The sequence below is a fragment of the Chaetomium fimeti genome, assembly GCF_033439085.1.
Source record: "Chaetomium fimeti strain CBS 168.71 chromosome Unknown B0H64scaffold_4, whole genome shotgun sequence".
NCBI classification, from domain to species: domain Eukaryota; kingdom Fungi; phylum Ascomycota; class Sordariomycetes; order Sordariales; family Chaetomiaceae; genus Chaetomium; species Chaetomium fimeti.
In genome coordinates, this window is record NW_026944332.1 from 2,831,338 (window position 1) to 2,857,648 (window position 26,311).

The window sequence follows — 26,311 nt, forward strand, 5'->3', positions numbered from 1 at the left end:
ATATTATATAAAGCTTCAAGTTCTGTGACTTCCGCGACCGAGAAGTTCTGGATCTCAGATATCATTCTACCTGCGAGTGGGAGGAGACAAAACGAACTTGGTGTCGCTGAGGGAGCCACGTGACTCGACTTACACGACTTACGGCCAAGCCTCCCAGCTTTAGGCGCGGCTTGGAAATTTCTTGGCACCGCTTCCCTGTAGCTTATCGATAGGGAGCGATCATGGCGCAATCCAAGGCCTGACGGACATGCTGTGTTCATGAAGGTAACAACAGGAGTGCTATTTCCGTGAGACAATCCTGTAGATTTCGGCCAATACCAAATCCAGATTTACAAGCGTGCCACTGCTGAGTAACGAGACCACATCTCACCATCACTGCGGGCGATCTTGCTCAACCTACTGCGTGCTTGTGCCCCTCACCACCAGATTTAACTGGGAGCCCCGCCTTGTCCGCTTCATCTCAACTCATTCCCCTTCAAGCCAAGAACAACACACATCCATCGACACCATCATACTCACAAGCCGCCATCAACAACAATGAAGGCCTACTTCTACGACGACCTCCCCGTAAGCCCCCAAAATACACCAAACCCCCAACCCCCCCCTACCTTTCCCCCCCAAAACCAAAACCAAAACCAAAACCAAAATCTCAAAATCACGCAATCACGCAATCCCCTCACCAACCCAACCACAATAATAACAAAAAAGCCCAGGGCGACCAGCGCCTCCCGCACGACACCAACAGCCCGGCCCTCCCAGAAGCGGCCCTAGCCGAGATCGGGGTGCTGTACTTCCGGATGGCGGACCTGGCCGGGGTGGACGCGCTGGCGGGCCAGCGCGGGTACCGGAACCGGGACGAGATCGTGGTGTCGCCGCGCACGATGGGGGACGCGTACGAGGCCAAGGTGCGGCAGTTCTTCGACGAGCACCTGCACGAGGACGAGGAGATCCGCTATGTGAGGGATGGAAGGGGGTATTTTGACGTGCGGGATAAGGGGGATCGGTGGGTGCGGATCGCGTTGGAGAAGGTGTGTTTTTTTCTTTTCTTTTTTTTCTTGTTCTCTCTCTCTCTGTCGTTTTATGGTGGTGGCGGTGGTGGTGGTGGTGCGGAGGTGGTGATGTTTGAGAAGGGGAAGTGATGGGGCTGACGATCGAGGGAACAGGATGACCTGATTATCCTGCCTGCGGGGATCTACCACCGATTCACGACCGATGAGAGCAACGTAAGTGTCGAGACGGGGATCAAAAAGGCGGTTTGGGGAAAACACTGACTGACGCACTGCAGTATATCCAGGCGATGCGCTTGTTCAAGGAAGAACCCAAATGGACGCCCCTGAACCGGTCCGGGGACCTGGACGCGAACCCATACCGCAAGGAGTATGTCTCGCAGTTCCTGGCGTAGGGTGTTGGCATGTCGTGGGCACCATGAGCGATGTATTTATTCAATGTGAAGCGTGTTGGAGTTGATCAACTTCGAGTCATCCCGCTCATGTTCTCTTGTCTACCGTTTTGCTCGCCCGCTGCGTAGTAGCCGTCTTTACCAGCCCTCAACATGCAAAAAAAACCCTGCATGGCTACAAAGATGGAGCTGGGCACGCCGGAGGTCTTGATGCTACCGCTGGCATCCTCACGCATTGTCCGATGAATACCCCAATCCCCTGATTAGGGTATCCCCCTCCAAACCCAACCCCAACGCCAGTGTTGTATGCAATGCTCATAAAATACCCTCTGTAATGTATTGAACCTCCTTCAACGCCAAGCCCCCCGAAATTGAATTGTATGTCGAAAACGTCCACCTACCCGCGAGCATGTACACTGTCGTACACCGTCGCACCCTTGCCTGGCCATCCAGACTCACCGCACTTCCGGCGGTGGAACCTCAGCCCCGGCGACAGCGATTTCGTTGTTGATACCGTTGGCGGTCTCATCACGGGGTCGCCCCTCTGTCGCAGGGTCAGCACAGGCACAGCCAACTTGATTACCGGGGATAACTCACCAAACAACCGGCGCCAAAACATGGGCGGGTCCAGCGGGCGCGATCCGCCATGCAGGGGCGGGTAAACATCGTTGAAGAAGTACCAGACGTGGCCGATGATCACGCCCATGAACTCGTCCTTGGGGATGGTGCCGTGCAACACGAAGCTGATGCCCATCAGGACCCACGGCAGGTAGGGCGCACGGAAGACCAGCAGGCCCAGGAAGCTCATAAGCGTGTCCGGGTTGCGGCGCGACCAGATGTACACCAGGGTCGACGACAGCGGGTGGCCGAGGAAGGGCATCGAGACGAAGGGCGACAGGAGGAGCAGGCTGGTCATGGCGTACACGAGCAGCCACGAGAAGTAGGCGGATGACCGGCCCGACGACTCCTCGAGGAGCCGCGCGTAGCGCTGCAGGAAGTAGACGTGGAAGAGGAGGTCGATGGAGAAGGGGCCGAAGTAGAGGAAGGTCGTTAGGAGGCGCCAGTACTGTTGGGGGGTAGCGGGGTTAGCATGGCGGATGCGATGCGACGACTGGGGAGTTGGGGAGGGGCTCGACTCACTTCTGACTTTTGGAATACTGTGCGGTAGCTATAGAAAAGCTGGAACGGCGTGACGAGCTGGCACTGCACCAGGCCGCTGGTCAGGACTGTCGCAGTTGTCCACCATCTCGTGCAGATGGGCATCTCCCAGAACCATGTCTCGAGCGGGAAACCCCCCTCGCCGCCCATTATTTGATCCATCTTTTTTTTGCGAAATTGCAGACGCAGTTGCAGATGTCGCGACAGTTGTAGCGAACGCAGGTGGCTTCTTGAACTGAAGCCCTGGAGTATGTACCTCGGTCGTGGCGTTTGCGGAATGCGATAGCGGCCCAGCCGGGTTTACTAGGATAACTAGCGCAGTCGCAGGCTGCGATTTGCAGTTAAAGTCGGAGCGCTTTGCTGAATGAACACATGTGCACCGCAGTCGACCGAGTAGCCGACGTGGAAAGTTGCGGAGTGGTGTGTGGTGTGGTGTGGTGCGGGCTCTTTGAGCTGCTGATGAATCGCGGTGATGCTGAGGTGTCCTTTCTCTCCAACGGTATCTTTCATCAGCGGGTGTTAGTACGCCGAGACAAGCGGCGAGCTCGGCAAGTGAGCCGGGGGTGAACAGACGGGGCCGGATGACGCCAGTTAGGAAGAAAGCCACATATGCATTTATCCGATTCCCTCCCTTGAGACGAGAGGCGAACGCACTAACATGTGGCTGGTGCGATTTCCACTGTGCCCAGCCACCCCATTAAAACCCCTGTCGGTTCAGTCGCGTCGGTCGCGCGAGCTCAATCCCGCCAATGCGGGTCATAGAAGTTGAAGCTCCCAGCCTCCCAAATTGAACCCCCCTTCTTGACTTTTGCGACCAGACCAAACACAACACTTCCTTTGTACGAAGTACTTTCAAGCATCGTTTTGATACCGCTTTCCCTTTCGGCAATTCTATTTGCGCCAGCATCGGACCCTATCTACCTATCTATCGCAAAGCATCTCGAGCTCCTTGTCGGCCTTTCCAGTCCCTGTGCACTCCCTTTTCGGTTCCTTACTCCGCCGTCGGATCACGCCAATCCCTTCGCGCATAGCTTTCTACATCTCCCAATCCGCCCATTGGAGCAACCCCAGCCAGCAATATGCCCCCGAAAAGCGCCAAGCAACGAGTCTCGGGCGGCGCAGCGGCAGCTTCACCACGAGGTCGCGGGCGACCACCAGCGGCAGCAGCGGCGGCGGCGGCGACAGCAGCGATGAGGCCAAGACACAGTAACGTACAACGTACGTCCTCTTCACCCCGCCCAAGCGCCCAATTCCTTCCCTAATTCCCGCTAACCCCCCCAAAGCAGGCGACCCCGTCCCACAACCCAAAAAGCGCCGCTACCGCCCCGGCACCGTCGCGCTCAAAGAAATCCGCCGCTACCAAGCCAACACCGACCTCCTCATGTCCAAGCTCCCCTTCTCCCGCCTGGTACGCCCCCTCCCCCCCTTTTCCCTCCCGCTCCCCCTCTCAAACCGCCCCCCCCCCCCCCCCCCCCCTTTACAACCCCCTCCCTTAACCACAACCACCCCACTAACCCACACTTCACACACCAGGTCCGCGAGATCGCCCTCCAATACCAGCCCTCGGCCGAGGAGCTGCGCTGGCAGTCGCAGGCGATCCTGGCGCTGCAGGAGTCGGCCGAGGCGTTCCTGGTGCACCTCTTCGAGGACACCAACCTGTGCGCCATCCACGCCAAGCGCGTCACCATCATGCAGAAGGACATCCAGCTCGCCCGCAGGATACGCGGCGTCTGGGGCGGCGCGGGGTGGGTGTAGCATGGCGCATGGCGTATGTGGGGTGTGGGGGAGAGATGGAAAAAGGGGGGGGGGGGCTCTTTTTCGTCTGGGGGTTGTTTGAAGGGGGGGGGTGGGAGTGGGGGGGTTTCTTTCTTTCCTCGTTGCTGAGGGCTGTTGGCATATACATACATAATCGCCGCGTGATGCGGTGTCGGGGCGGGGCTGGGTCCGCTTGGCTTGGCTCGGGGGGGGATAGAAAGGGTGGTCGGCTAGTCGGCTGGGAGGAGCAGCTATGGTCCCAAGACCTGAGCCTCCTCCGCTTGACGGCTTCCCATGCACTGACGGGGTGGGGGGCGCTATACACAGTATGTGTGCGCCGAATCGGGCGGTGGCGTTCAAATGGCGTTTAGGGGGGTTCTGGGCAGTTGCTGTGCTGGCTGTGTTGTGCGTTGCTGTTATATACCGGAGGGTTTGGGCGGTTGGGGGAGGCGTCTGGTTTGGCTTTGGTTACTGTACCCGATTGAGGCCGTGGCCGTTGTGCTAGTATAATTGACTTCAAGCGACTGTCGTCGGATGGTCCGCCGGGACATGATTCTGATTCGTGAGGTATTCTCAACTAGTGTCTTCACGCGCCTCACGGTGTTGATGGCGCAGACGCCGCTCTGTCTGTCATGCCATAACCCATTGCCGTGAGGTGTCATCTTTTTTCACCCTGACTGAACCATCTCCCTTGGTTACAGCTGGCCGTTTACCGTTAAAGGAGCAAGGACCAGATATTGGGCACACCCACCCATCTGCTCACCCGTCATCTCAGGCCCCCTTGCTCCGATCGAGACCAAGATAACGACGAGTTTGGGTCGCAAACTAGCGGCAGAGCCTCAACAAGGCCTGTCAGATCCGGGGAAGGACGATGATGATTTGATGACGTCTGGCCCCGGACTAGTTCTGCAGCCCTAATCCAATCGAGCAGGTCAAGGGCCGGAATTTGGGCCGCCAGCTCAGACTTGCAGCACCACGTGGGATCGGTGCGGGAGGATCTTCCAAAACATCGTTGCTTTATGGGCTGCTACCATGCTTTAACTGGATCCCACGGGGACGGGACACGCAGATTTTGCAGTCGGTGTTTGTGGTGTATATTGTGTATTTTATCATGTATATATTATAGACCTGCTGGTCTGCGGCGCAATAGAAAAGTGCAGACACAATCTGACCAGGAAAGAGCGCATCGGGAAGCAGATACACAGCGGTGGCCTCGCCGTCCCCGTCCGTTTCCATTTCTACCTTATCTACCCAACCCAACCCAACCGATTTATGCTTCTTCTTTTCTGGGTGCTTCCCCCCTTTTCCCTTCCCCTTGCTTATTGGTTGAAGAACCCCCTCACCCTTTCTTAAGCAACCGCCCTCTCCCACATCATCAATCATATCCGTCATCGCTTCATTTCCAGAATCCAACACCAAGACGCTTTCTCCGGCTCGCCGGCTTCCCCTCCCACATTAGCTCAGTTGAGCCGACTCGAGGGTTGGGCCTGGATCGGGTTGCCGGTGCGTTGGCGAGTAGGGTCTCGAGGTGCTGCTCCTGCTGCTGCTGGTCTCCCTCTCTTTCGTTCGTCCTACCCCCACTCCCATCCTAGGTTCTCGGGCGCTGCTGTCGCTGTGGTATCGAAGCTCCCTCCCGCTCGCTCGCCCGTCCGATGCAGATATAAAAACGATGTCGGTGTCGCCAACAAGGAGGACATGAGAGCGGTTGTCCAATCCGAAAAGGCGAGGAAGAATGTGCAAAAGAAGCCAAAATGAGTAAGGAAAATATCGAACAGTGAGTGCCTTGTTCCTAGCCGGTACAGACTTTCCAATCCATACACACCGTGTTGTGTCAAGAAAATTGTGTCAAGGGAAGACAGTGTGTGGCAGCGACCAACATCTCGAGCGAGAGTTGGGTCGAGAGATAAAAGAAAATAGGGAGCGATGATGCAACACAGGACGAACAAAGTCGGCCCTGGAAAAGAGATAAAGGGAAAGAAAGAAGACGACTACTTTTCAGGTTGCGCCGCCCGGCCATTGGTGCCAAACCCGCACCATCCATCCCAAGTCTATGGTTTGATTCCCATCCGCTTCCAGATGCTAATTGAGGCAATGACAGGATGTGTTTTTAACAAAAAAGGAAATTTATGACGACAGAGCGCTGTGGGCTCTGATGGCGGTGGGAGCAGCACGGTGCATCCCAGGTGAGTGTTGTGTGTTTCGGGGTATATATATATATGTATGTGCGTGGGTGTGTGGTGTCTGTGTGCTGATATTGTGGATCTATTTAGATCCGGTTCCCGCTCAGCTGCACTTGCGGGAACAGCGCATACTGATTCGCCGGGGGCGGTGTGCTGAGGCTCGTGGTCCTGGCACGTCCGCGTCTCGTCAGGATCGAGGGCTTGGGTTTCCCCGGCCAAGGCTCGTCCATGGCCATCCTCCCAAGATTAGACTCGCTGCCGCGGCTCTTGAAGTGGGGGCGGCGGGTAGACGGTTGAGCTGCCTCTTCCGACTCAGGGAGCGTGGGCATGGCAGCCTTGCTCTCACCCCTTCCGTGTGACTCAAATGATGGGAAGCGTTGCAGCGGCTCACTTGTCGGGAGACAGGGCTCCATGTCGAGCGAAGACACGCTCGCTGTCAACCGGGTGTAGTCAGTAGACGTCGAGGCGGTCGAGTTGTGCTTATCGAATGCCGAGCTGGTGCTTTCGATGGTGCCGGTCGTCGAAGCGCTGGTACGATACCGAAGGAGGAGCGCTGATGGGTCCATGTTCAGCTCTGGTTCGTCGAAAGGACGAAAAGCAAAGTCAGAGGCTTCTTGCCTTTCCGCCTCGCAGGCCAACATCTGCTGCTGATAGTCCATGGGGATTAGGAGAGACGGAGACAAGGTGAAGCCGTGTGATTCTTTGAAGCTGGACGCGTCAGACGGCTTCCGCACGTGAAGCAGGTTCTTGGAGTCGACTCTCGGCAGCGAGAAGTTCGAGGCCTTGGGATTGTTCACCACCGTGGGGGTGATCGCTTCTTGCGGGGTTGCCAAAGAAAGTTGACTGACGGGGCTAAGAGCCGGCACATCGAACTGCCCTGGCGCCAGCATTGCAGGAGAGGCCCCGCAAGACTCGACGCCTCGCCCATGGTCGTCAACGGGCGTGGCCGTGTCGTTGTCTCTGCATGTTTCGAGGGACGGGCGGCTCCACTCATAATCGCAATCCGCCTCCGCCTCGTGGTCATAACAGTAGTCGATATCGTCCTCCCAAGCCTCCCGAGGCAATGCGTCGCCGTTATCATCCAGCGCTTCTCGGAGAGCCAGCTGCGCAGCAAACATATCGAACCGACCCAGGGTGTCGGAAGCATCGCTGGGGCGGCGGCCCGAATCGTCGTCCTGGCGGGAGGCAAGTCCCCTCAACATCGGGACCGACTGGCTTCCGCGGAGGGACGAGTTGCTGGCCACGCTTGCGCGGGACTTCTTCGTCGCCACGGCATTTTCATCTTCCTCGGGCACGTTGGGTAGAGTGTATTCGGAAGCGGTGCTGCTAGGGCAGGGCAGAGGCCAGTTGGCGTCGTCGTGTGGGCTCATGGATGCAGAATAAGCATGTTCGTGAATAACGTCCATATCTGGGGTGTATCCATACGATGTCGCAGGAGGACTCCCGGGGTCGGCATATGGCGGCTGCCCACGGAAGCTAGCGCTCGTCTGTGGCCTATCTATCGAGTCAAAGCGCTCATGGCGACCACCCAAGACGCGGCTGGGGCCACGCGAGATACCATTCGGGGCGAACTGGTCAACTGGTGACCTTGGAGGACGCGGAGGGGGAATATGCAAATTTAATTGTTCCTGGGATTGGGAGCGATTGAGAAGTCGCCGAGACGAGGAATTCTTCTTCAACACAGACGAGGTCCTTGTGAGGGTTGTTGTTGTTTGGCGCAGTTCGGGAGCGGGAGTCATGCCGTCCTCTTCGTCCAGCGGGAGCGAATCAGACGAGAAGTCGGCAAAGTGCGTCTCATCTGATCGCGGGCCCTTTGGTCCTCCATGACCTCGAAGCTGCGCGAATTCGGAACCGAGAGTGGCCCGGTTGCCGTGTTGCGAATCGAGGGCATGCTCTTTCTGGGTGTGGGCCACATGCTTGAAGTTGTACGGCCCAGAGATATTAGGCCTGCGGTGTGCCTCGGCGGCCTGGTCCGGTTTGATGCTCCGGCGGAGACCAAAAAGCGCTGGGATGGTTGAGTCCCGACTTGGGGCGGATGGCAGCGCGGCGTCAGCCGCAGCATCCGTCGAATACATAGAGCTCGACGAGCTCTGGGCGCTGCTCTCGCGCCTCCCCTTCGGTCGCCGGTTGAAGAGAGTCTTGCCGAATATCTGCACGCTCTCGGGCCGCTCCCGCGAAGGCATGCTGCTGGATGTCGACCGCCCCGAAGATTTCCTCGACAACGTCTTTCCGTCAAGCGGGTTCTCCCACGAGGGCCGGTCGGCTGAGGTCAGCGACCGCAGTGACGAGGAGCCGGACGAGCTGGTCTGGTGGCTTTGATGCTTGTCGCGGACGGACGCGCGCTTCATCTGCTGGCTTAGTTCGCGAAGGCTCTCCGGTGACGGCGGGCCCTCAACAGCAGGGTCGAGGAACCCGTCGATGGAGAGCGTGTCGTGTGGCACAACATCGGATGACGTGACAGGTCTGACGGGGGGTGGCGCGGTATCCCTTTGTGGACTCGGGATGCCGAGGATCCTCGACGTTTTGGATCCCTGCCTGGAGCTCTTCTGGCGCGTGTCCCGTTCCACCCGGTACACGGGCATGTTGGAGGCTGCGTAGAAATTCATGGTGGGCGGCCTGGATCTCTCGTGCCTATCCTAGGATATGCTGCAACTCGGCGGGGGGTGGATACTGAGAGAGTGGGTGTCGCGGCCACGGGTCGACACCCTCTGACACTTGCCAGTCAGGCTGCCGGGAAGATGCCGTCCCGGACGTGTGGGCGAGGGCATCCGCAGCAGTGCCGGGGCGGGCAACGAGAGATAGGCGGGTGGATGGTGGCGGCAAGGTGCGATGGCTGCGGGGGGGCGTCGAGTTGCGAACCAATACGAAGCAGCTCGGGCGGTCAGCAACCCGGAACTCGATAGCGAGTCGTGTTCCCCGGAAAACGAAAGGATTACGAATATTATGACTGCTCTGCTTTACTTCGGGAAGCGAAAGCCAGGAAGCAGCAATCCGGGAACCTTCTTGTTTGTGGGGGAAGAGACGGGCCCTGGGGGTGCCATATATTCCATGCCCCAGGAAGAGATTCCTCCATCCTTGCTGCGCTTTGCAATGCGTTCCGACGACTCACTCACACATCCATGGGGCCTAACGGCCTGGCGCGACGGGCACCCATGGTGCCAGTTGCCAGGATGTGGGAGCTTGCTGCCCCTGCTTGCAGGGGAGAGCCATCGAAGAAAAGTCTGTGGAACTTCAAGTGGGGTGGGCTGCTCTCTTACCAGGGTCTCGATATCTGCACCCCGCCGAACGTCTTGCGACAAGTGGCTTGGCGCCGTAACTGTCTCTGGAACCCAGGCCAGGCTGACGTTAACTGTGTATCCGTCGCGTCCAGCACACGGCCGAAAAACGGTGCGCCGCCGTTGAACCCACTCCGACACGGCGCCATGCTCTCCGCACACCACGCGTGGATCCCGTCCCCCCGGGTTTCTTGCAAGTAGGGCGGAAAAGGTGTGTCTGTGGTTTGCACTCCGTCCACAGCAAGCCCCGATCAATTTTGGGGCGCCATCTACGATCTCCAAGCTGCCACCTCAAGGAGCCTCGGACCGGAGGTCTGTCCGCCCAGAAACTAGGGGACTTGTCTTAACGGGAAGGACGCCATGAAATCCAGGAAACGGGAAACGGTCTTTCGCGTCAGCCCGCCGCCAGTTGCGGGAGCGGTGATGTGCACTCGATACGGCCAGGAGCAGGATTGACGATCCCGGGTAGGAACGGACCGGAAAATATCTAATGGTTGCACCGCAAGCCAATATAATACCTGCAGCAATGCCGTCGGGGTCCGGCTCAAATGAGCCCGCCTACACAAGGTCAGCGAGGATGACGACTGATGGAAGAGTGAGCGACCGAACCAACACTGGTCAAGCAATAACTATCCACCAACCTGCCGACCAGCCAGCACCGCACGGTGCGCGGAAGATATTGGACTCCGTTGCAGCGTCGCACCGGGAAGCAGCTTGCCGTCAATTTGTGGCTATTAAGCCGTGACACACTGCTGGGTATTCGATGCTGCTTCCAGACGTCCCAAATGTCCTAGACATGCTGTCGCGTGCCGGTCGCCTCTGCGAATACAACCTCGCCAGTCTCGTGCGTATAGGCAAGCTGCCGTCCTGGGTCCGATGCACGTGTATCAGTGTATCACGCTACGGCAGATTTAGCCCTGTCAGGCTTGATTCGCTGTCGTCGTCGTCTCCGTGTAGCGATCGCATGTCGGCAAGCCTCCGGCTGCCGCAGATTCATTGCGGTTCTTGGGGCGGCGAGACTCACTTGTGATCGGCGCTGGCAGACAAGCGACGCACATGGAGGGTAAGTCGGCCTCGGCCGTCCGTGGAAGTTACTTGGGACTCGAGTTGTGTGGGCGCTCGGCATTATGCTTCCCCCCTCCGTGATGTCGAGCCCATGGCATCTGATCAGGGAGTGGTTCGATCCTGAGTGGGTTCTTGGGATTCTTGGGTCTGGGGAAGGCCGGTCAATCCCCGCATCTCAACGGAGGGAAGACACCGTAACATCGACTTTCTTGACCTTCAACGGGCGCGATAGTCCGGGGAGGCGGGACGGGGGTCCTGGCCTGGGAGCCTGGACCCCGAAACCCAGACCGTCAACACACATCGTCGTGCGGTGCTGTCGTTAAAAAATTGTGGTTTTTGGTTTTTGCCGAGGAACTCTTGTGTCGGCGTCGTTCAGGGTCCCATGTGTGGCCTTCCTCCACAATCTGCATCTGCAGGGTTTTTCGAAATATGAAAGAGGGAGGCAGGAGTGTTCGCTCAGGATTGGCACAAGATTCCCGAATGAGGGAATCGCGCCTGCATGAATTACAAGCGTCTTTCCTTCTGATTTTGGTAGGTCTTCAGAGCTCCCTTCCTTCCCTCCTGCTTCTTGCGGGTAAAAATCTCCACAAAAGCCGACCCGAAAGCACACACACCACACGCACATGCAAAACACGATAACGTTAACTCAATTCCAGGTCCACTCTGATCCAAACCACCTGCCCTCGCCCAAGCGGACTCGAAATACTTAGAGGCTTTCTCACAAAACTTCAAAGTCCCCTCCGCCGCGATGCCCTGGTTCAGATCTTCCATCCACGAGGAGATCCTGCGGAGGGCGATGCAGATGTCTCCGGCTAAATTGCTCGAATGAGAGGCTGATCGGAATCGCGACCACGGAAGAGGGTTCCGGTGTCGACTCACGGGCCTCGAAGCCGCCCGTTACAGGCCTCCTACTTAGCGCCGCGATGATCCCAAAATCCGTCAGCGCCAACCCTCGCTCGCTTTCGGCGCCACACCTTGTCTTGGGTGCCGGTGTGGCTAGTAAGTCGCAGGATCGGGAACCCTGATGTGGCATGGACGAAGCACAGGGACGGTCATTGCATTCAACCCGCCGACAATCATGCGCTCGCACTCCACTCGGTCGGCGAGGCCTTCTGCGTCCGAGGACCGTTCGGAGCGCCATGGGTTGTGTGGCCCCTGGTGATCGACCGTTCAGGCCGATGACGCCAGTGAGATTTTTTTTTTTTAATAATACAGGGCCCTCAGCTGGAGATTACCGAAAGGAATGTCCCCGACAGCGCGAGTTTGCACCGGAGGGTGTAACTAACCGCAGAGCGCAACTTCGACGCTCACTATGTACACAGTATTCCGTCCACAAGTTCCGAATCCACGCCAAAGCGGGAATATCACAATTGAACAACTCGTTACTGGCAAATCGATATCGAAAAGGCGACATGGGAGAGCTCTCCGCTGCCGTTGGAATTGGCCAATCAATGCTTCTCACTCGCATCCGAAATATCCAGAGCTCAACGCGTCGACAGGGTTGCAGGGCTTCTCAAGGACCTCCAGAGTGCATACGATGGAAGCAGCTCCGCCGTGCCAGCACATGCAGTAAGAATCCACAATCTCAGCCAGGACCCAGAGTGCCTGATGACAACGCTCCTCGACCATCGACACGAGGGGATCACTGATCAGCGCAGAGACGGGTGATCGCCTTCACCTGGATGCCCAAAGCGGCTGATGATGATAACCGAGCTGGGGATGTATCCGCGGCCGGCTGAGGGAGAGCCCGTCGGTTAATACTCGAAGGCCCTGATTTCCTCACTGTTGGTTCTGTCAAACACCCTCTATCGGCCCGCTGAGCAAGATGCAGCTCACAAGTCCCAACACCAGGTGCTCCCAAAGAACAAGGTCGGCCCGCGTTATCTCGATTCAGCCGCCCAACCGCTCGGCCAACAGGCTGGTCAAGGTGACGACACCATTCTCCGGTTTCCTCTTTGCGGCAGTGCCCGACACAAGGCATATGAGAGACGAAGGATCCGGGCCGCTGCTGTTCGCCAGATCGAGAGACCACGTCATTTCCCGCTTCTCGTCAAGAGCCCTTGTTTGAAGCTTCTGGTCTCTGCTCGGTTGTTGCTGACATGATTTCAAGTCTTCACTTTCGAATGTCTATGTACGTATGTATGGTTGCAGACCTTGCTCAAGATGCTGGTTGGGTGGCAGGAAACTGGCCCTGTCAGCCGCGGCCCCTGCATCCGCCAGGTGGCTTCCAACCGAAAATGGCTAGTTCACCCAGCTGGGCGGGCTTCCTCCTGCACGCTAACAAGATCCCATCGGCGTGCTTGCAACTGTGTTTGACGCGATCCTTGCAGGTCCTTGTGGGCACCGATAAATCGGAGGGAAAGGAAGATGCTTTGTCGTTCTTCCTGAGAACTCAAACAACCCACGGCCCAATTTCCCTGTCCATATTGTGCACAGTACTGACCTTCCCGCGAAGTAATCTGATTTGGACCCGGTTGGCTAAGCCCTCGGTTATGCGGTAAGGTGCTTCGTGTTCTGCATCACGAAGAGCTGAGGGCGGGACAAGACTCTGCAAGGTCGTGGTTAACTTCCAACTCGAACGGGTTGACATGAACCCACCATCAGCCGGGCCTGGAGGGCCCTCATTTTCGCTACCAGCAATTCGATACAAAACGACTCGGCTCAGCCCAGCCCAAACGACACGGCAGCGGCTGGGACTCTCACAACTCGCGTCGCGCGACGCGTGGTTGCAGCGTGGACCCAGGCAGCAGTGAATGCGACCATGACGGTTTCTCCCGTCCATCTCGATGGATCAACACGCAGGACGCTCGCGACCGAGTGGTAACTAACCGCCGTTCGCCGTCCGCCGGTTCCAAGTGCTGTCGACGGCTCCGCCCATTGACCGTTAACGGACACAGCTCCGCATCGAGTTCACCCCCTCCAACTGACTCGGAGGCGGATACGAAAGAGGGGCGGGCCGCGTGGACGACGCCCTCCTGTGTATGCTCCGAGACGGTGCAATGGGAGTCGATAACTCATTCGTTAGTTAAACGTTCGGTTCCGTTTCGGCCCTGACAAAAACACGACGCCAAGTTTTTTTTGCAGCAGAATCGTCCGCTGCTGGTTTCCAGTGATCAGCGAATAACTCCGATGAGCCAACAACATTCTCTGCAAACTTCGCAAACAGTACCAAACACAGCCACAAGTTGTCTCACAATCGGGGCCTGACGAGGGAGTGTTGAAACAAGGGCTGGGCTCCAGATCTTCGGTCTCCGGTTCCGCTAGTTATCCACCATCCAGATCCCGAACTCCACTCCACGGCACTTTACAACGTGGGAGCACGAGGCAAGCTGTGTCTCCTGGGCCCGTGAGAAGAAACGACCGCTCGTAGCCCAGCAAGGCAAGTCATTGGCGAACCGAACTTTACCTTTTTCGGGTTGTCAAAAGCGCCCGTTGGCTTGACTCCATCGGGACCTAGTTTTTTACCATGCAAACTCGTCCAACAGTCAACAGACTTCGCAGTATCTCCTTGTACAAGTATCTCTAACCTCAGCCCTCTCTCAGTGGAAAAACGGTGGAGCAACCCGTCAAGGTAGTCACACGCTTCTTCTCCAACACCCACCCCCCCTCCCTCCACAAAACAAGGGAGGAATTGAATCTCGGTGCCCGAGAACATCAAACTCCATTCAATGCCTAGGTTCTCCTCAATTGCTTCACCGACTCCAGGGTTGGTTGCTGGCGACAGCGGGTAAGCTGAGTCCTCTCATGTGAGAGCCGACAACAGCCCACGTGCGAAGGTGCTCTCGCTCAATTGCCTCGGGCATGGAGGCAGCAAGCTAATCCTGACGCTACGGGACAGGGCTCAACGGTTTTGTGAGAGCTTTCTTCTCATGCAGCAGTCAGCTTCCTCCTTCGCGAAAGTAAAAATCAGATCAATTCCGATTTGGGACTCCGAGCAAGGGTCTACGATGAGACAAGGGGGCTCTCTTACGCCGGTGTCAACCCCGCCATTTCTCTCGTCCTTCACTGGGCATTGGGAACCACAGGAACCCAAGGACCGGGGAGCCAACCCCACATTCCGTGTCTTGGATTTGGAGCTTCTGTCGGCGAGGGCGCAGCTGAGAAAGAGAGAGAGAGAGAGAGAGAGAGAGAGCGAACCCAACTTGTCCACACAGTCGCATCACACGGAAAGAACCCGAGATTTCCTCGTGCTGCAGAAGCCTGCATGCCAGAGGACGGCTGGCTTTTGCTGGTTAGTTACTGGGAAAGCTGCAACTCTGCTGCTCGGTTTGCTCTTCGGCAGCACGTGGAATTATGCAACGCGGCAGCGGCAATCCCGATTCAACCTTCACGGGAGGGTTGGGGCGAGAATCTCGAGCCAAGATTTGACACAGGTTTGTTTGTCGTCAAGTCAGGCGGTCGAAGATGTTCTCGAGTTCTGCCAGCAGCTTTTTTTCTGCCCTATCGTTATTCAGGGCCTTTTTCAAACTGCAGCTAACTAGGACAAACAAGGGCTAGACTGGAGACATTCCCAACGCTCTCCTGAGCTCCGGCGCAGTCCCAAGACGGAAGGCAGGACATCGGGGACCTCACGGATCGAATGCCGGCGACCAACACCCACAAGGGACTCACAATTACCTCAGCAGGCCATCCCCTGGTGCCGCCTCACCGGCAAACTTCACATTAAGCGGGGCACCGCAAAGCCCAGCAAAGGAGGAGCAACAGATGAGTGAGAAGACATGCGGTGTGACAGAGCGGGCGAGAGCGAAACAAAAAAAGTCCGACGGCCCTTGACGCAACAGTCCGTGACAAGTCCAGGGACTCGGTAAGGCCGGCCGGGAAACGAAACAAGGGACAACCCTGATCAAACCCACAAGACAAGTTTGGTGTTTTCCTATCTCTTCAAGCCCTCATATGTGCGCTGTCAAGCCACAAGTGAGGTGCAAGCACAAAAATGGAACTGGCGCAGAGGGAAGCTTCGCACCCGCATAACTCCAGCCCAGTGAACCAGAAAACAGGGCTGGCGTGGCTGGCGCACTTGGTTCTTCGATTCGGTTCTGTCTTCGAAAAGGTGGATCTTTTACAAGTCTGTTCTCACTTCGGCACCCCTTGTCCTGTTCCTGGCCCCTTGCACAAAATGCAACCCCACCCGATCCTGGATCCGTCCCGCCTCTTCAAGCATTGGCAAGCAAGTCAAGAATTGGCCAATCGTTCGACCCTGGCGCGACGTGCGAGCAAGCACCCACCCTTCGGTAACCCTTGCCCTGCACACCACCAGCAAAACACCAGGAGATTTCGACGTGGGTCCAGGCATCAGGAAAAACAGGAGCAAAACCTGGGAAAAGCCACCCGCGGGAGAAGGAGGGACGGGAACACCACCAAGAAAAAGAAGGGGGCAGGGTATCTTCTGCGTCCCCTGTTACCTCACACACCAAACTCCATACACAGCACAGACAAGTAGCGACTGTACATAGTTAACTCGACACCTCCACACAAACCTCACCTCCCGCACTCGGTCTCCCAAGCAAGGCGAAGGAGGGAGGACCAGCAGCACACCACCACCAGCAGTGCATGGCCGGGACGCGCTGCGAGTGCAGACGCGAGGTCCCTCGCAGCACCTGTGCCTGTGCCGTGCTGCGCTGTGCCGTGCCATGCCATGCGTCGTGGTTGCGCCATGCCTTGCAAAGGCCAGAAACGTCGAATTCAGGAAGGAGATTCGCAAGCCCGTCCGACTTTCGTGAGGTTCCCGAGTGGTGCCCAAGAAGAAAATCCCCCCTTCCAGCCTAGTCAATCACACCACCCAACCCCCCGGCCCGCCTTATCACCCTATCACATCCCCCCAAAAGTGACGGACAGGGGGTCCGGGGAGCCAGGGAAGGGTAAATCGCGAGATCCGCGGCAGCAACTCGCAGGGCAGGAGGGGTGGAAACGGCTGATTGGTCGGTTTGTTGCTGGTGGGCTGGATGGGGGCGGACTGCCCAGTGCCCCGACTGGCCAATGGCCGTCATGTTTGTTCGGTTCAAACTGCTCCCGCCGCTCTGCTCCTTGCGGGTGAGAGAGACAAGCGGATCCCTCCGTGTATCCCCCGGCCGGGGGGGGGGGGGGGGGGGGGGGGGGGGCGAAGACGCCGGGGAGAGGCGCGCGCGCCGTAGCAAGTGATTTGTCGCTCACCTCACCGTAACTACCAAGTATCCGAGCATCCGTTGCACCGGTTTCCCTCTGCGCTGGTCAAGAGGAAGGAAGGAGGAGGAGGAGGAAGTGGCTTGGCTCGCCCAGTCCTCGAAGCAACAAACCCCCCTCGGGGGCTAGCCAACGGCATCCTGTCCGTTTTTGGTGGGTTGTTACCCACCCGCGCCGGAACCGTGCGCGGCGCCCGGACGGGAGACTCCTCCCTCGAAACCATGGTTCGGGTCCGCCATCCGCCCCATCCACCGCGCCTCCTCGTTTCTGTCGTGGCCTCTCCGGATTGGGGAGGGGAGGGCTTACCTAAACTGATCGCGGGAACGTGTCAGGAATAACTCACAACTCCCGTCTCACGATGCGGAGTTGCTACTGCCGGCCGCGTGCCAGGCAAGGGGGATAGGCCATGGCCCATGGCTGGATGGATGGATGGATGCGATGGCTGCTTGCGCTCGGTTCCGGCTGTCAAAGACGCGGTTCCACTGCGCCGGTTCTATTGCCGCCCCCCCTGGCTCGGCCCGAGCTACTTGGATATCAACGGCGGCTTGTGGTAGGACGGCTATATGGAGAACCTCTATCGCCTGCCGGCTGGGATAGGGCCGTGTTGGCTGTCAAAAAAAGACCCTGGCAGCCTTTGTTGCGACGCTTGCGTCTCATTGTACGTATTGCCGCGAGGGGCTCGAACGTTATCATGCCATGATATACGTAGGATGGACCACAAAAGGAACCCGGCCCTTGTTTGGCGAGCACGACCGGAGCCCGGCCGGCCACGGCACCGGCAGCGGAGATCGGAAACTCTCGTTTATTATTCGTATGCGGTGCTGTGGAGGAAGCTCGGGTGCTGACCGCGGCTGTGGCTGTGGCGGGACCTGGAGATGCGGATGATTGATGACTGAGAACTGACTACTCTCTGCAAGCCTCAGGGGGTCTTTTGTACAACACAAGAACGAGGAGGGAGAGGATGCTCTACGAAGGGCCGACACGAAAACCTTTGGGAGCGGCTGGGCGGCGTCGTGATCTACCCCCGCGGATCGCAATTCTGGCTGCATTCTTCGCATTTGCTGTAGCATCCCGACGGCTGGATGTTTACACAGCAGTGGTGACAGCCAGCTATGTTGACGGCTCTGGGGTTTCATTGCTTGGCTGTCCTTGCTCGAAACTCTTGTGTAACACGGGGAGGAGCTCTGGACCGAAAAGCCTTCTGGTTTGGGGACGAGTGCGTGTCCATTCGGATTGGTGTACGTGACATTTCAAAACAAGCATGGACTACCGGTTATCGAACTTCTTGGTTAGTACTACCTCAGTAGCGGTGCGATACCCCGAAGATTGCGTACATGTCCAAGGTCTATTGGTGATGCCTAAGCTAAACATGGCAGTTACTTGGAGATCATTCCTCTACGTAGAGTCTTTCCGGTGACACAAGAACACCCTCCTCTGAGTCGTCTTAGGGAGCGAGGGGGTAGAGTACCCTAACCGCTCAGTCCGCTTTGTGCCGTGCTTCCCAACGTTTGTGTTGTCTACCATAGCTCGACCTTGAAACGGAACGCCCTCGCTTCTTATTTACTATTTTAGCGGTTCCACGAAAGCGAATAGACAGAACCAAGCCTATTTATACTTCGGTACTCGCAGGCATATCCCCGTCCCGGAGCCTGAATGTGTAACGTGGGCGCCAGACAAGCGGACTGCGGAGTGCTCCCGCCCAGGCCCCTGGACTCACTGGGATGGTTTGTGTTGCGCTCCACGGCCTCTGGGGTATGGCGATCGATGTTGTACGGCAGTGCCACTTCGCTTCTTTGACATGATCACGGTGATCTGCGGAGGGAAAGTCAAGCTCCAGCCATAGAGTCCTTATTCCAAACCCCAGGCAAGGAAGAAAGATTAGCATCTATAACTATCGAGAACTAGTGCGAGATCCAGGGCAAGTGTTGTATTATACACGGCAACCTATCGTAACTAGCTCGACCACCGACTAACACGGCCTTGAGGTTGGTCTCTCGTGTAGATGGCGCAGTCCAGGTCTTGTTTCTGAAACAATACCAGCCTCGCTTCCGCTAAACATCACATGATATCTGTTTCTCGCTTCCTCAGACATGTTGCATTGGCCTCCTACTCCTCCGGACCCGACAGGTCGGTTCTGACACATCTTCCGCATCTTCGTCACCGTGGATCAGACGATCCACCGCCAGGTCTCGGGTAGCGGTGAAACATAGGGTTTCATGTTGTTTCTCGCTACTGGTCGTGATCTCTGTGGAACGGACGGCAAGTGGCTGAGAACCGTGCGCTTACTTGGGGGGATTGAGGGATGGTTGGCGTTGGTGGAATCAGTTACGATTAGAAACGGGTGAAAGACGGCCATATTCTATAAGTGTAGTCAGTATAGTGCCGTTATAGTGAATAGCAAGGGGTAGGCCATCAAGATCGCAAGGGAAACGGGTAGCGACGGCGAGTTACTGTCTAAATGCAATTGCTGTCTATATCATAAAGGCCAACGTCGTTTGAGTCCCATCTTCACCCTCATCTCTCGTGTACATACATGACATATCTCGTTTCCCGTAAACACATGACCGCCTTGGCTCATCGACCCAGACTCTATCCTCGGTAACACGATCTCATATCACAACCATGGGACGAGAGGATGTAATACCTTAGCCAGACAACCCTCGCCGAACGTCTATCCAACAAAACAATAGCCCGCGTAAGAAACCCACAGAAAATGCCCGGGCAATGGCTTCCACCTCCGCCATAACCACCGCACGACACACCTCCCCACCCCAAAACCCCCAAAACCCCAAAGCCTGACCAGCAGCCCAGCACCCTTACCACAACCCAAACCCACACCGCATCCATCACCCCCCCTTCCGAATAGGCTGCAGCCCAAAGATCTGATCCGCCGACAGCGCCGCCTCCCCCGGCACGGCATCAGCAGCAGTGACCTCACCAAAGAGGAAGGCGTTCCGCTCCCTGCTCGGGTTCGGGCGCCTCTTCTGCTGTGCTGCGCTGCTGCTGTACCCACCGCTGTACCCACCGCTGTACCCACCGCTGTACCCGCCGTTTCCGCCGCTCCCGCCGCCGATGGGCGGCCGGACCGACGAGAAGGAGACGGAGTGCGGCCGGGAGAGGGACGAGATGGCCGTGTCGGGCTCGAGCATCCATGCGAAGGAGGACTGGGCGAGGGTGGAGCGCGTTGGGATGGGGCCGGGTGGGCGGTGGGTTGGTGGTGGTGGTGGTTGTTGTTGGGTGGGCGGAGGGGGGCTGTCGGGGAGGACCTCGGAGGAGAGGGATGGTGGTCGGGGTGGGGAGTGGGTGATTTCGGATTTGAGGGGTGGGAGCGTGTCTTCCTCGTCGTGGTCGTCGGTGTCCATCTCGTCGGGTTCGTTCGCGGGTGGCATGGGCTGTGGCTCCTTTGGTAGGGAGGTTACCGAGACCTTTGCGGACTCGGGTGTTGACAGTGCTGTCCTTGTCTCATCTACGGCGGACGAGGTCGTGACCACGGGGGTAGTGTCGAGCGCGACTGTTGGTGCACCGGCCTCGGCGGGGCTCGAGATGGCAAGCGTGTTGATAGCAGGGAGCTCCTCCTCGGGTAGAGCAAGTGTGGGATCTTCCAAGCAGGCTTTGACGAACTGGACCTTGGCTGCGGCGATCTCGACCGTCTCGAGATGCTTCTCCTTCTCGCCCTCCAAGCCTGAAGCCGCCAGCTGTTTGAGGCTTGAAACTGACTCGTCTAGCATGGCGGCTAGCCGGCTGTTCCGCCTTTCCATCAAAGTGATTGCTAGTGAGTGATCCGGCGTTGGCGGCCCGGATTCACCAAACAGACCACGGCCTCCGCCTGGGGTTCCCCGAGTTTCCTGGAACCCTTGGACATTTCGGCGGAACTCGCCCATCGCATCCCGTACGGCCTGGTTGATACCGAGCTTTTCTCCCCGCTCCATCATGTTTTTGGCGGCTCCCTGTAACAATGCCTCGACGCCGCCTGGTTGCTGCAGAATCCTGGCCGAAGTCGATAATGGGGCCCTCGCTCCTAGTGTCCGTTGTCGTAAGCTGTTGAACTTTTGGAATGACGGTGTTGGAATTCGCGACGGGGTTGGTGTCGTGACGGATGTATTGGCCGGGCTCTTGCCAGTGTACTTGAAGATTAGAGTCACACCACCGGCGGCGTCAAAGTGGTCCCTCAAGTACATTGCGTCGTCGACAAATGTATGAGGGCCATGCGGAGGTGGAGGTGCCGGATATTTCAGCATTGATTGCAGTGCCACTGAATAGTCTGCCTCGAGTACTGCGAGCCTCGTTAGTCTTCCGGAGGGCTTTGAGGGCGACTTGGAGTCCTTACAAGTCCATCGAATTCTGAGGAGCATGGCAACACATATGAGGTCCATTAGCTCCAATGTAGGATCATAGGCAAATATGGTGTCCCAAAGGGTTAACATCTCCTCGAATTCGAATTCCCTGCCGAACAGAAGCCGAATCCACCGACTGCTTGGGTCAGCCTCAAGATATCGAAGCCGGGAAGGGCGAGCACTCACATGAGAAATATTTGGGGCAGCACTTCAATATTCCGCAGATGGTTGGCGAGCTCCTCGTCAATCTTCATTAGAGCAACTTCGTGTATATATTTGCTTCTCTCGACGATGGTGTTTCTTTGTTGTGTTTCCAAACCGGACCCGCTTTCGATCTCGTAAAAGGTGCTAGCGCTCTCCATGATCTTGGAGAACAGCGCGAAGGCATCATGCTCGATGAAGGCCGGGTCTAGCATTTCCACAAGGAGGGCTCCATCTGGGTCGTCGGCAGCGATGGTGGTCGCGCGGTCGACGGTGTCCTGAGCCACGACCCATACAATAGGGGCGAGCAACTCATGCATACCCTGACGATACCCGCCAACGCTGGGATTGAGCTTGCAGTACATGAATAGAATGTCCAGAATCATGGTCTGGACGGCCGCCTCATGATAGAAGGGCTCATCGGGAAGCCTGGAGACATCCTGCAGGATCTCGGCCCGGACCGTCTCGTCTTTGCGTACGGCGTCCCATGGGGAGTCGGGATCGTCGGCCAGGGGGTCGACGGTGAGGGCAGCGAGTTGCTCGGGATGCCTGATGAACCTCAAGTGCTGGTCGCACAAGGCGCTGTAAGATGCACGAGCCTCGCGGGCTAGCTCGGGCCACTGCTCAGAGGGCGCATTCCTCCATAACAAGAAGGCCTTCCAGCAGATAGACCGTAAACCGGCGGCGCATGGACTGTTAGGGCCGTTGAACTTGACGGCGCGTTGCAGATCGGTTATCCCATACCCACCCCTAAAAGTTTCCTCCCATCGTGATCTGGGATGACTGTTAGTTAGCCGTTGCTTTACTTGACCGGGGGTGCATGGTGTTGAGTTGAGAGGAGGGGTTAATCTTAACGTTATCTCACTTTGTTTCGGCCAGGGATCTCATAGTGCGACGGGATGATGTGCATATTTCGAGCACACAGTGGAGCAGATCCTATCTGGATATCATCCGATTAAGAACCTCAGATGCTCTAGGTAGTGCGCGTTGACGGAATATCTCCCTTTTGGATTTTGGGTTTGAATTGTCGAATCGTCCCCGGTTCAGCCCAAGGCGATGACACTCTCACAACCCGCCTGCGTGGGCACCTATCGTCAGTGGGTTGCAGTGGGAGACCTGCCGAAGGTGGGGCTTCAACAATGACCCCCCACCCAATCGGTTGCCCTCGAGCCGGGGTGGCTTGCCCCTGCCCTTGCCCCGTTGTTTGGCTCCAGCAGCAGCCCTGCCCACCCGATTATTCTGCATTCTTGCAACCTCGAACTGAGAGATCTTGAACTGCGTGTTTGGAGTAAATTACATATCAGTATCCAAGAAAGAGGGCAACATCATTTTGTATAGGTAAGTACCTTGGAATTGCCTTGGCTGTAGTTTCAGGTCAGCAGGCAACCTCGGTACCTGGTATGGAACTCCCATTCTTGCTGCTCGGGGAAAGGGGCTTTCTATCCTCTTCAACTACCTAGGACTCTTCTGTTTGTGTTAGGCAACGGCTGGGAAGCAACGGGCAGTTAACAAAATCGGGTAGGTCACTACAAAACTGCCAGTCCGCTTATCAACCTGCCTGAGTGAAAAGATGGCCTCAAGATTTGTTTGACTTTATGTCTTAAGTGAGTATGAAAGAGATTCTGTTTCAATATCCTTCACCATAGAATCGGTACCGAGACTCAGGTAACAACACGGTATGGGTTGGCCCCCCAAAACAGTTCTCAGAACTGCCCCACCGAGCCCACCCCTGTGCCCCTGACAAGCCTAACCTCAACCCTGCCCGTCTCGGGATGACGTTCTCACCCTCCGACAACTTCCACATCAACGTTGTCGGCGTTTCACCGTCATGTTATTATGCCCCGCCTGTCGTGGGGTGCGCGAGCTGAAATATTCATAACAACTGATCATGTCGGCTGACCTTTTCGCCCTTTTTGGGGATGCGCCGGAAACGGCAGACCCTCAGCAAACTCAGCAAACCCAAACACAGGGCATACCCAACAACACCTCAACTACTGCCGCCCCGGCTGCAAGTGATCCATTCTCTTTTATAAGTTCTGCTTCATCTACTTTGCCGCCCCAAAATGCACAGCAAACTGCACAATGGCCACCATTCCAGCAGACGACGACGGGCCAATCCGCCTCATGGCTCACTTCGCCCGTCAGCGAGCCCCAGACAAGCAATGCGTGGGGTGATATCGGCAGTCTAGGAGGCCTAGGAAACTTCCAAAGTCAGGCGACAGCACTTCCGATATCCCAAAAGCCAGTACCGGCCGAAGAGGACGATGACGGCTGGGGAGATTTTGAGGTCGCCCCGACCAGCCCACCTACCCAGCCTCCTATGCCAACCACGGTCTCCAACCCGCCCCGGGCGCAAGTCACGAGGATGCCGACCATCGATATGATGACCAACAAACTCGTGGATTTAAACCTGGATTCATCCGCCCCGGAACCATATGGGCAGCAGCCATCGTGGGAGGATAGTAGCAAGACGCAGCAACCGCAGAAACCGGTGCGGAACCCCGACCCGAATGTCCTCTTCGATGCCGATTTTGAGGTAGAGCACGGCGCCGACGACGATGACGATGACTTTGGCGACTTCGAGACGGGGACGCCCGCTACCGCGATCCCACCACAGATTGCACCGCCAAAATCCGCTGTCGACCTGTTATCGCTAGACCCAGACCCGGTGCCAGCAGCAGCGGTATCGACTAAGAAGCAGCCTCCGGGATTGACTCTCTCGAATACGGCTCTGCAAGCTAACGAGGCATCCTATCCGGAGGTGCCCAAGTCCCCTTACGGGTCCTTCCAAAATCGGAAGCCGGAGCCGGTGAAGCAACTCCAAGTGAAACCGCCAACTCTGGCAAAGGCGCTCCAAGGGTCTAGTGCCGCATCGCTATCCGCTATTCAGGATGATGATTTTGGCGACAACTGGGAGGAGTTCGAAAATATCCCAGATCCCAAACCCACCACTGCGAAGCCGAAGCCGAAGGCAGCGTCCAAAACTAAACCAACGCCGAAACCCCCAGCAGACGCAGCCGTAGCCCCAGAGTGGGAATGGCAAGACTGGGGCGGACAAGACGACCAACCCAGCCCTCCCACAACCACAACCACAGCCAAAGCCAAAACAACCACCACCAAACCCAAAACAACCACCACTACCAGCACCACAACCCAACCCCCCCAGGAAGAACCCCCTTCCCCCAAAGGCCCCCCACCAACCAACATCCCCCCCCCGGCCATCCTCCTCTCCCTCTTCCCCACCCTCCTCGACCTAGCCTCCACCACCCTCCTCAAACCCCTCCTCACCCTGCCCACCACCTCCCCCGCCCACCAACGCGTCCTCGCGGCCCCGGCCACGCTAACCTTCCTCCGCGGCTACCTAGCCCTCGCCCGCGTCGCGGCCCGCCTCATCGCGGGCCGCAAGCCGCGCTGGCACCGCGACCGCTTCCTCGCGCAGGGCATGTCCATCTCCGCGGTGCCTGCCGGCGGGGGCGGGCAGCGGGGGATGAAGCTGGCCGGGGTGGACAAGGGGCGCGCTGCGCACGACGATCGCGAGGCGGCCGAGGTGGCCGCCGTGTGGAAGCGGCAGGTGGGGAGGCTGCGGAGCGTGGTGGCCGGGGTGGCGGCCGCGCATTCCGGGGAGGGGGTGGTGGGGTTGAGGGTGCCCGAGGTGGCGGTTGGGTTGGCGGTCGCGACGGCCAAGGGGGTGCCGACGGCGCCGCGGGCGTGCGTGGTCTGTGGCCTGCGGCGGGATGAAAGGGTGGCTAAGGTGGATGGGGAGGTGGAGGATAGTTTTGGGGAGTGGTGGGTGGAGTTTTGGGGGCATCGGGAGTGTAGGAACTTTTGGGTTGGGCATGAGAGTGAGCTGAGGTCGCGGTAGGGGGTTCGGGGTTGGACTCGAGCGGTTGCTTAGGGATCTGGAAGCTTTTGGGGGTTCTGGGAGACAGTTTCATGATGGCGGCGGTTTGGAAGGGCCGTTGCTGGGAATTGGTAGATGTTCAAATCTATACTGTTGCCCGGCACCATCGTTTCCTCCTAAGGTATTCTCTCGGACTAAGTGCCGGAATAATAATCTGGTTGAAGCTCTGAACCCTGTGATACAGAGATTATACGGTTACCATATATTAGGATGTCCGTCCACCCAGCTCATTATTTCTTAACCAGTATGTCGTCACCCGACCCGACTTACACCAGGAGTCATCGCTTGGGGGACAAGGGGTAGTGCCAAACAGGGGTTAGGGTTATAGCAGCCGAACCTCAACCTCGGTTCCCCGCCGTTTGCTGATCCCATCCCGAGGAGCGGTTTCACTCATACCGGAACCACCTTCCTTGTCTTGTCTCAGGTGTCTTTCACCATCAACTCTCCTGCCACTCATACCAAAAGTTGACTGGCCCAACTCGGTTTGTCAACCCCCTTACTCTCCACGCCTCACATTCCCTATTTCAGCGACCTGTTTGACGACCATTATCCTAAAAAAGTGAAACCCTCATCCCTTCCTTGGGTCCCCGATCTGTAAAGTTTAACCGAAACCGAAATTGACGAATTAGGGACGCCGCCGAGTCAAATTAGTCCCATTCCGGCATCCTGTAGAGAAGGCCTGGCAGGTTTACACATACGCCTTACGCCTCGCAGGACAGTCCTCTTCTAGACTTGAGCTGCTCGACATACGTAGACACCGAACCGCCTCCAATTCCCAATCGGTCGACCTACATACCACCACACCACCGGATCTGGGCAGTCCGAGCTCAAACCAACCGCAGGAAGAGCCTTGGAGAGCTTGCTTAGGAATCCCGATCTGATCT

At 57.4% G+C, this 26,311-nt stretch overlaps 8 protein-coding genes across 8 annotated transcripts; 5 read left to right on the plus strand and 3 right to left on the minus strand.

Annotated features, from left to right (window-relative positions):
- Positions 1–223: 223 nt before the first annotated feature.
- Positions 224–1,472, plus strand: B0H64DRAFT_397064 (Acireductone dioxygenase ARD family). Its single transcript, XM_062803848.1, has 4 exons — positions 224–567; positions 714–1,028; positions 1,164–1,223; positions 1,286–1,472. The coding sequence occupies exons 1-4, from the start codon at positions 538–540 to the stop codon at positions 1,400–1,402; spliced, it is 522 nt and encodes a 173-aa protein (XP_062659513.1). The 5' UTR covers positions 224–537; the 3' UTR covers positions 1,403–1,472.
- Positions 1,473–1,633: 161 nt separating this feature from the next.
- B0H64DRAFT_160850 (Der1-like family-domain-containing protein) lies at positions 1,634–2,824 on the minus strand. Its single transcript, XM_062798596.1, has 3 exons — positions 2,540–2,824; positions 1,997–2,465; positions 1,634–1,943 (listed from the first exon to the last, which is right to left on the minus strand). Exons 1-3 carry the CDS (start codon positions 2,717–2,719, stop codon positions 1,855–1,857), a joined length of 738 nt encoding a protein of 245 aa, XP_062659514.1. The 5' UTR covers positions 2,720–2,824; the 3' UTR covers positions 1,634–1,854.
- A 445-nt stretch (positions 2,825–3,269) lies between these two features.
- Positions 3,270–4,335, plus strand: B0H64DRAFT_397067 (histone H3-like protein). The gene is made up of 3 exons (XM_062803849.1): positions 3,270–3,775; positions 3,841–3,965; positions 4,091–4,335. Exons 1-3 carry the CDS (start codon positions 3,637–3,639, stop codon positions 4,310–4,312), a joined length of 486 nt encoding a protein of 161 aa, XP_062659515.1. The 5' UTR covers positions 3,270–3,636; the 3' UTR covers positions 4,313–4,335.
- Positions 4,336–6,084: 1,749 nt separating this feature from the next.
- B0H64DRAFT_460874 (uncharacterized protein) lies at positions 6,085–9,098 on the minus strand (the record flags this gene model as incomplete). The annotated part of the gene is made up of 3 exons (XM_062807478.1): positions 6,085–8,120; positions 8,155–8,162; positions 8,345–9,098. 3 exons carry the CDS (start codon positions 9,096–9,098, stop codon positions 6,579–6,581), a joined length of 2,304 nt encoding a protein of 767 aa, XP_062659516.1. The 3' UTR covers positions 6,085–6,578.
- Positions 9,099–11,660: 2,562 nt separating this feature from the next.
- Positions 11,661–12,706, plus strand: B0H64DRAFT_160894 (uncharacterized protein). The gene has a single exon (XM_062798597.1). It carries the CDS (start codon positions 11,864–11,866, stop codon positions 12,479–12,481), a length of 618 nt encoding a protein of 205 aa, XP_062659517.1. The 5' UTR covers positions 11,661–11,863; the 3' UTR covers positions 12,482–12,706.
- Positions 12,707–14,308: 1,602 nt separating this feature from the next.
- Positions 14,309–15,539, plus strand: B0H64DRAFT_161103 (uncharacterized protein). The gene is made up of 2 exons (XM_062798598.1): positions 14,309–14,403; positions 14,671–15,539. Exon 2 carries the CDS (start codon positions 14,702–14,704, stop codon positions 15,311–15,313), a length of 612 nt encoding a protein of 203 aa, XP_062659518.1. The 5' UTR covers positions 14,309–14,403; positions 14,671–14,701; the 3' UTR covers positions 15,314–15,539.
- A 4,238-nt stretch (positions 15,540–19,777) lies between these two features.
- B0H64DRAFT_360123 (rab-GTPase-TBC domain-containing protein) lies at positions 19,778–22,615 on the minus strand. The gene is made up of 4 exons (XM_062801693.1): positions 22,392–22,615; positions 21,512–22,300; positions 21,319–21,461; positions 19,778–21,264 (listed from the first exon to the last, which is right to left on the minus strand). Exons 1-4 carry the CDS (start codon positions 22,412–22,414, stop codon positions 19,838–19,840), a joined length of 2,382 nt encoding a protein of 793 aa, XP_062659519.1. The 5' UTR covers positions 22,415–22,615; the 3' UTR covers positions 19,778–19,837.
- A 799-nt stretch (positions 22,616–23,414) lies between these two features.
- Positions 23,415–25,388, plus strand: B0H64DRAFT_442348 (uncharacterized protein; the record flags this gene model as incomplete). Its single annotated transcript, XM_062806634.1, has 1 exon — positions 23,415–25,388. One exon carries the CDS (start codon positions 23,415–23,417, stop codon positions 25,386–25,388), a length of 1,974 nt encoding a protein of 657 aa, XP_062659520.1.
- Between the last annotated feature and the right edge of the window lie 923 nt (positions 25,389–26,311).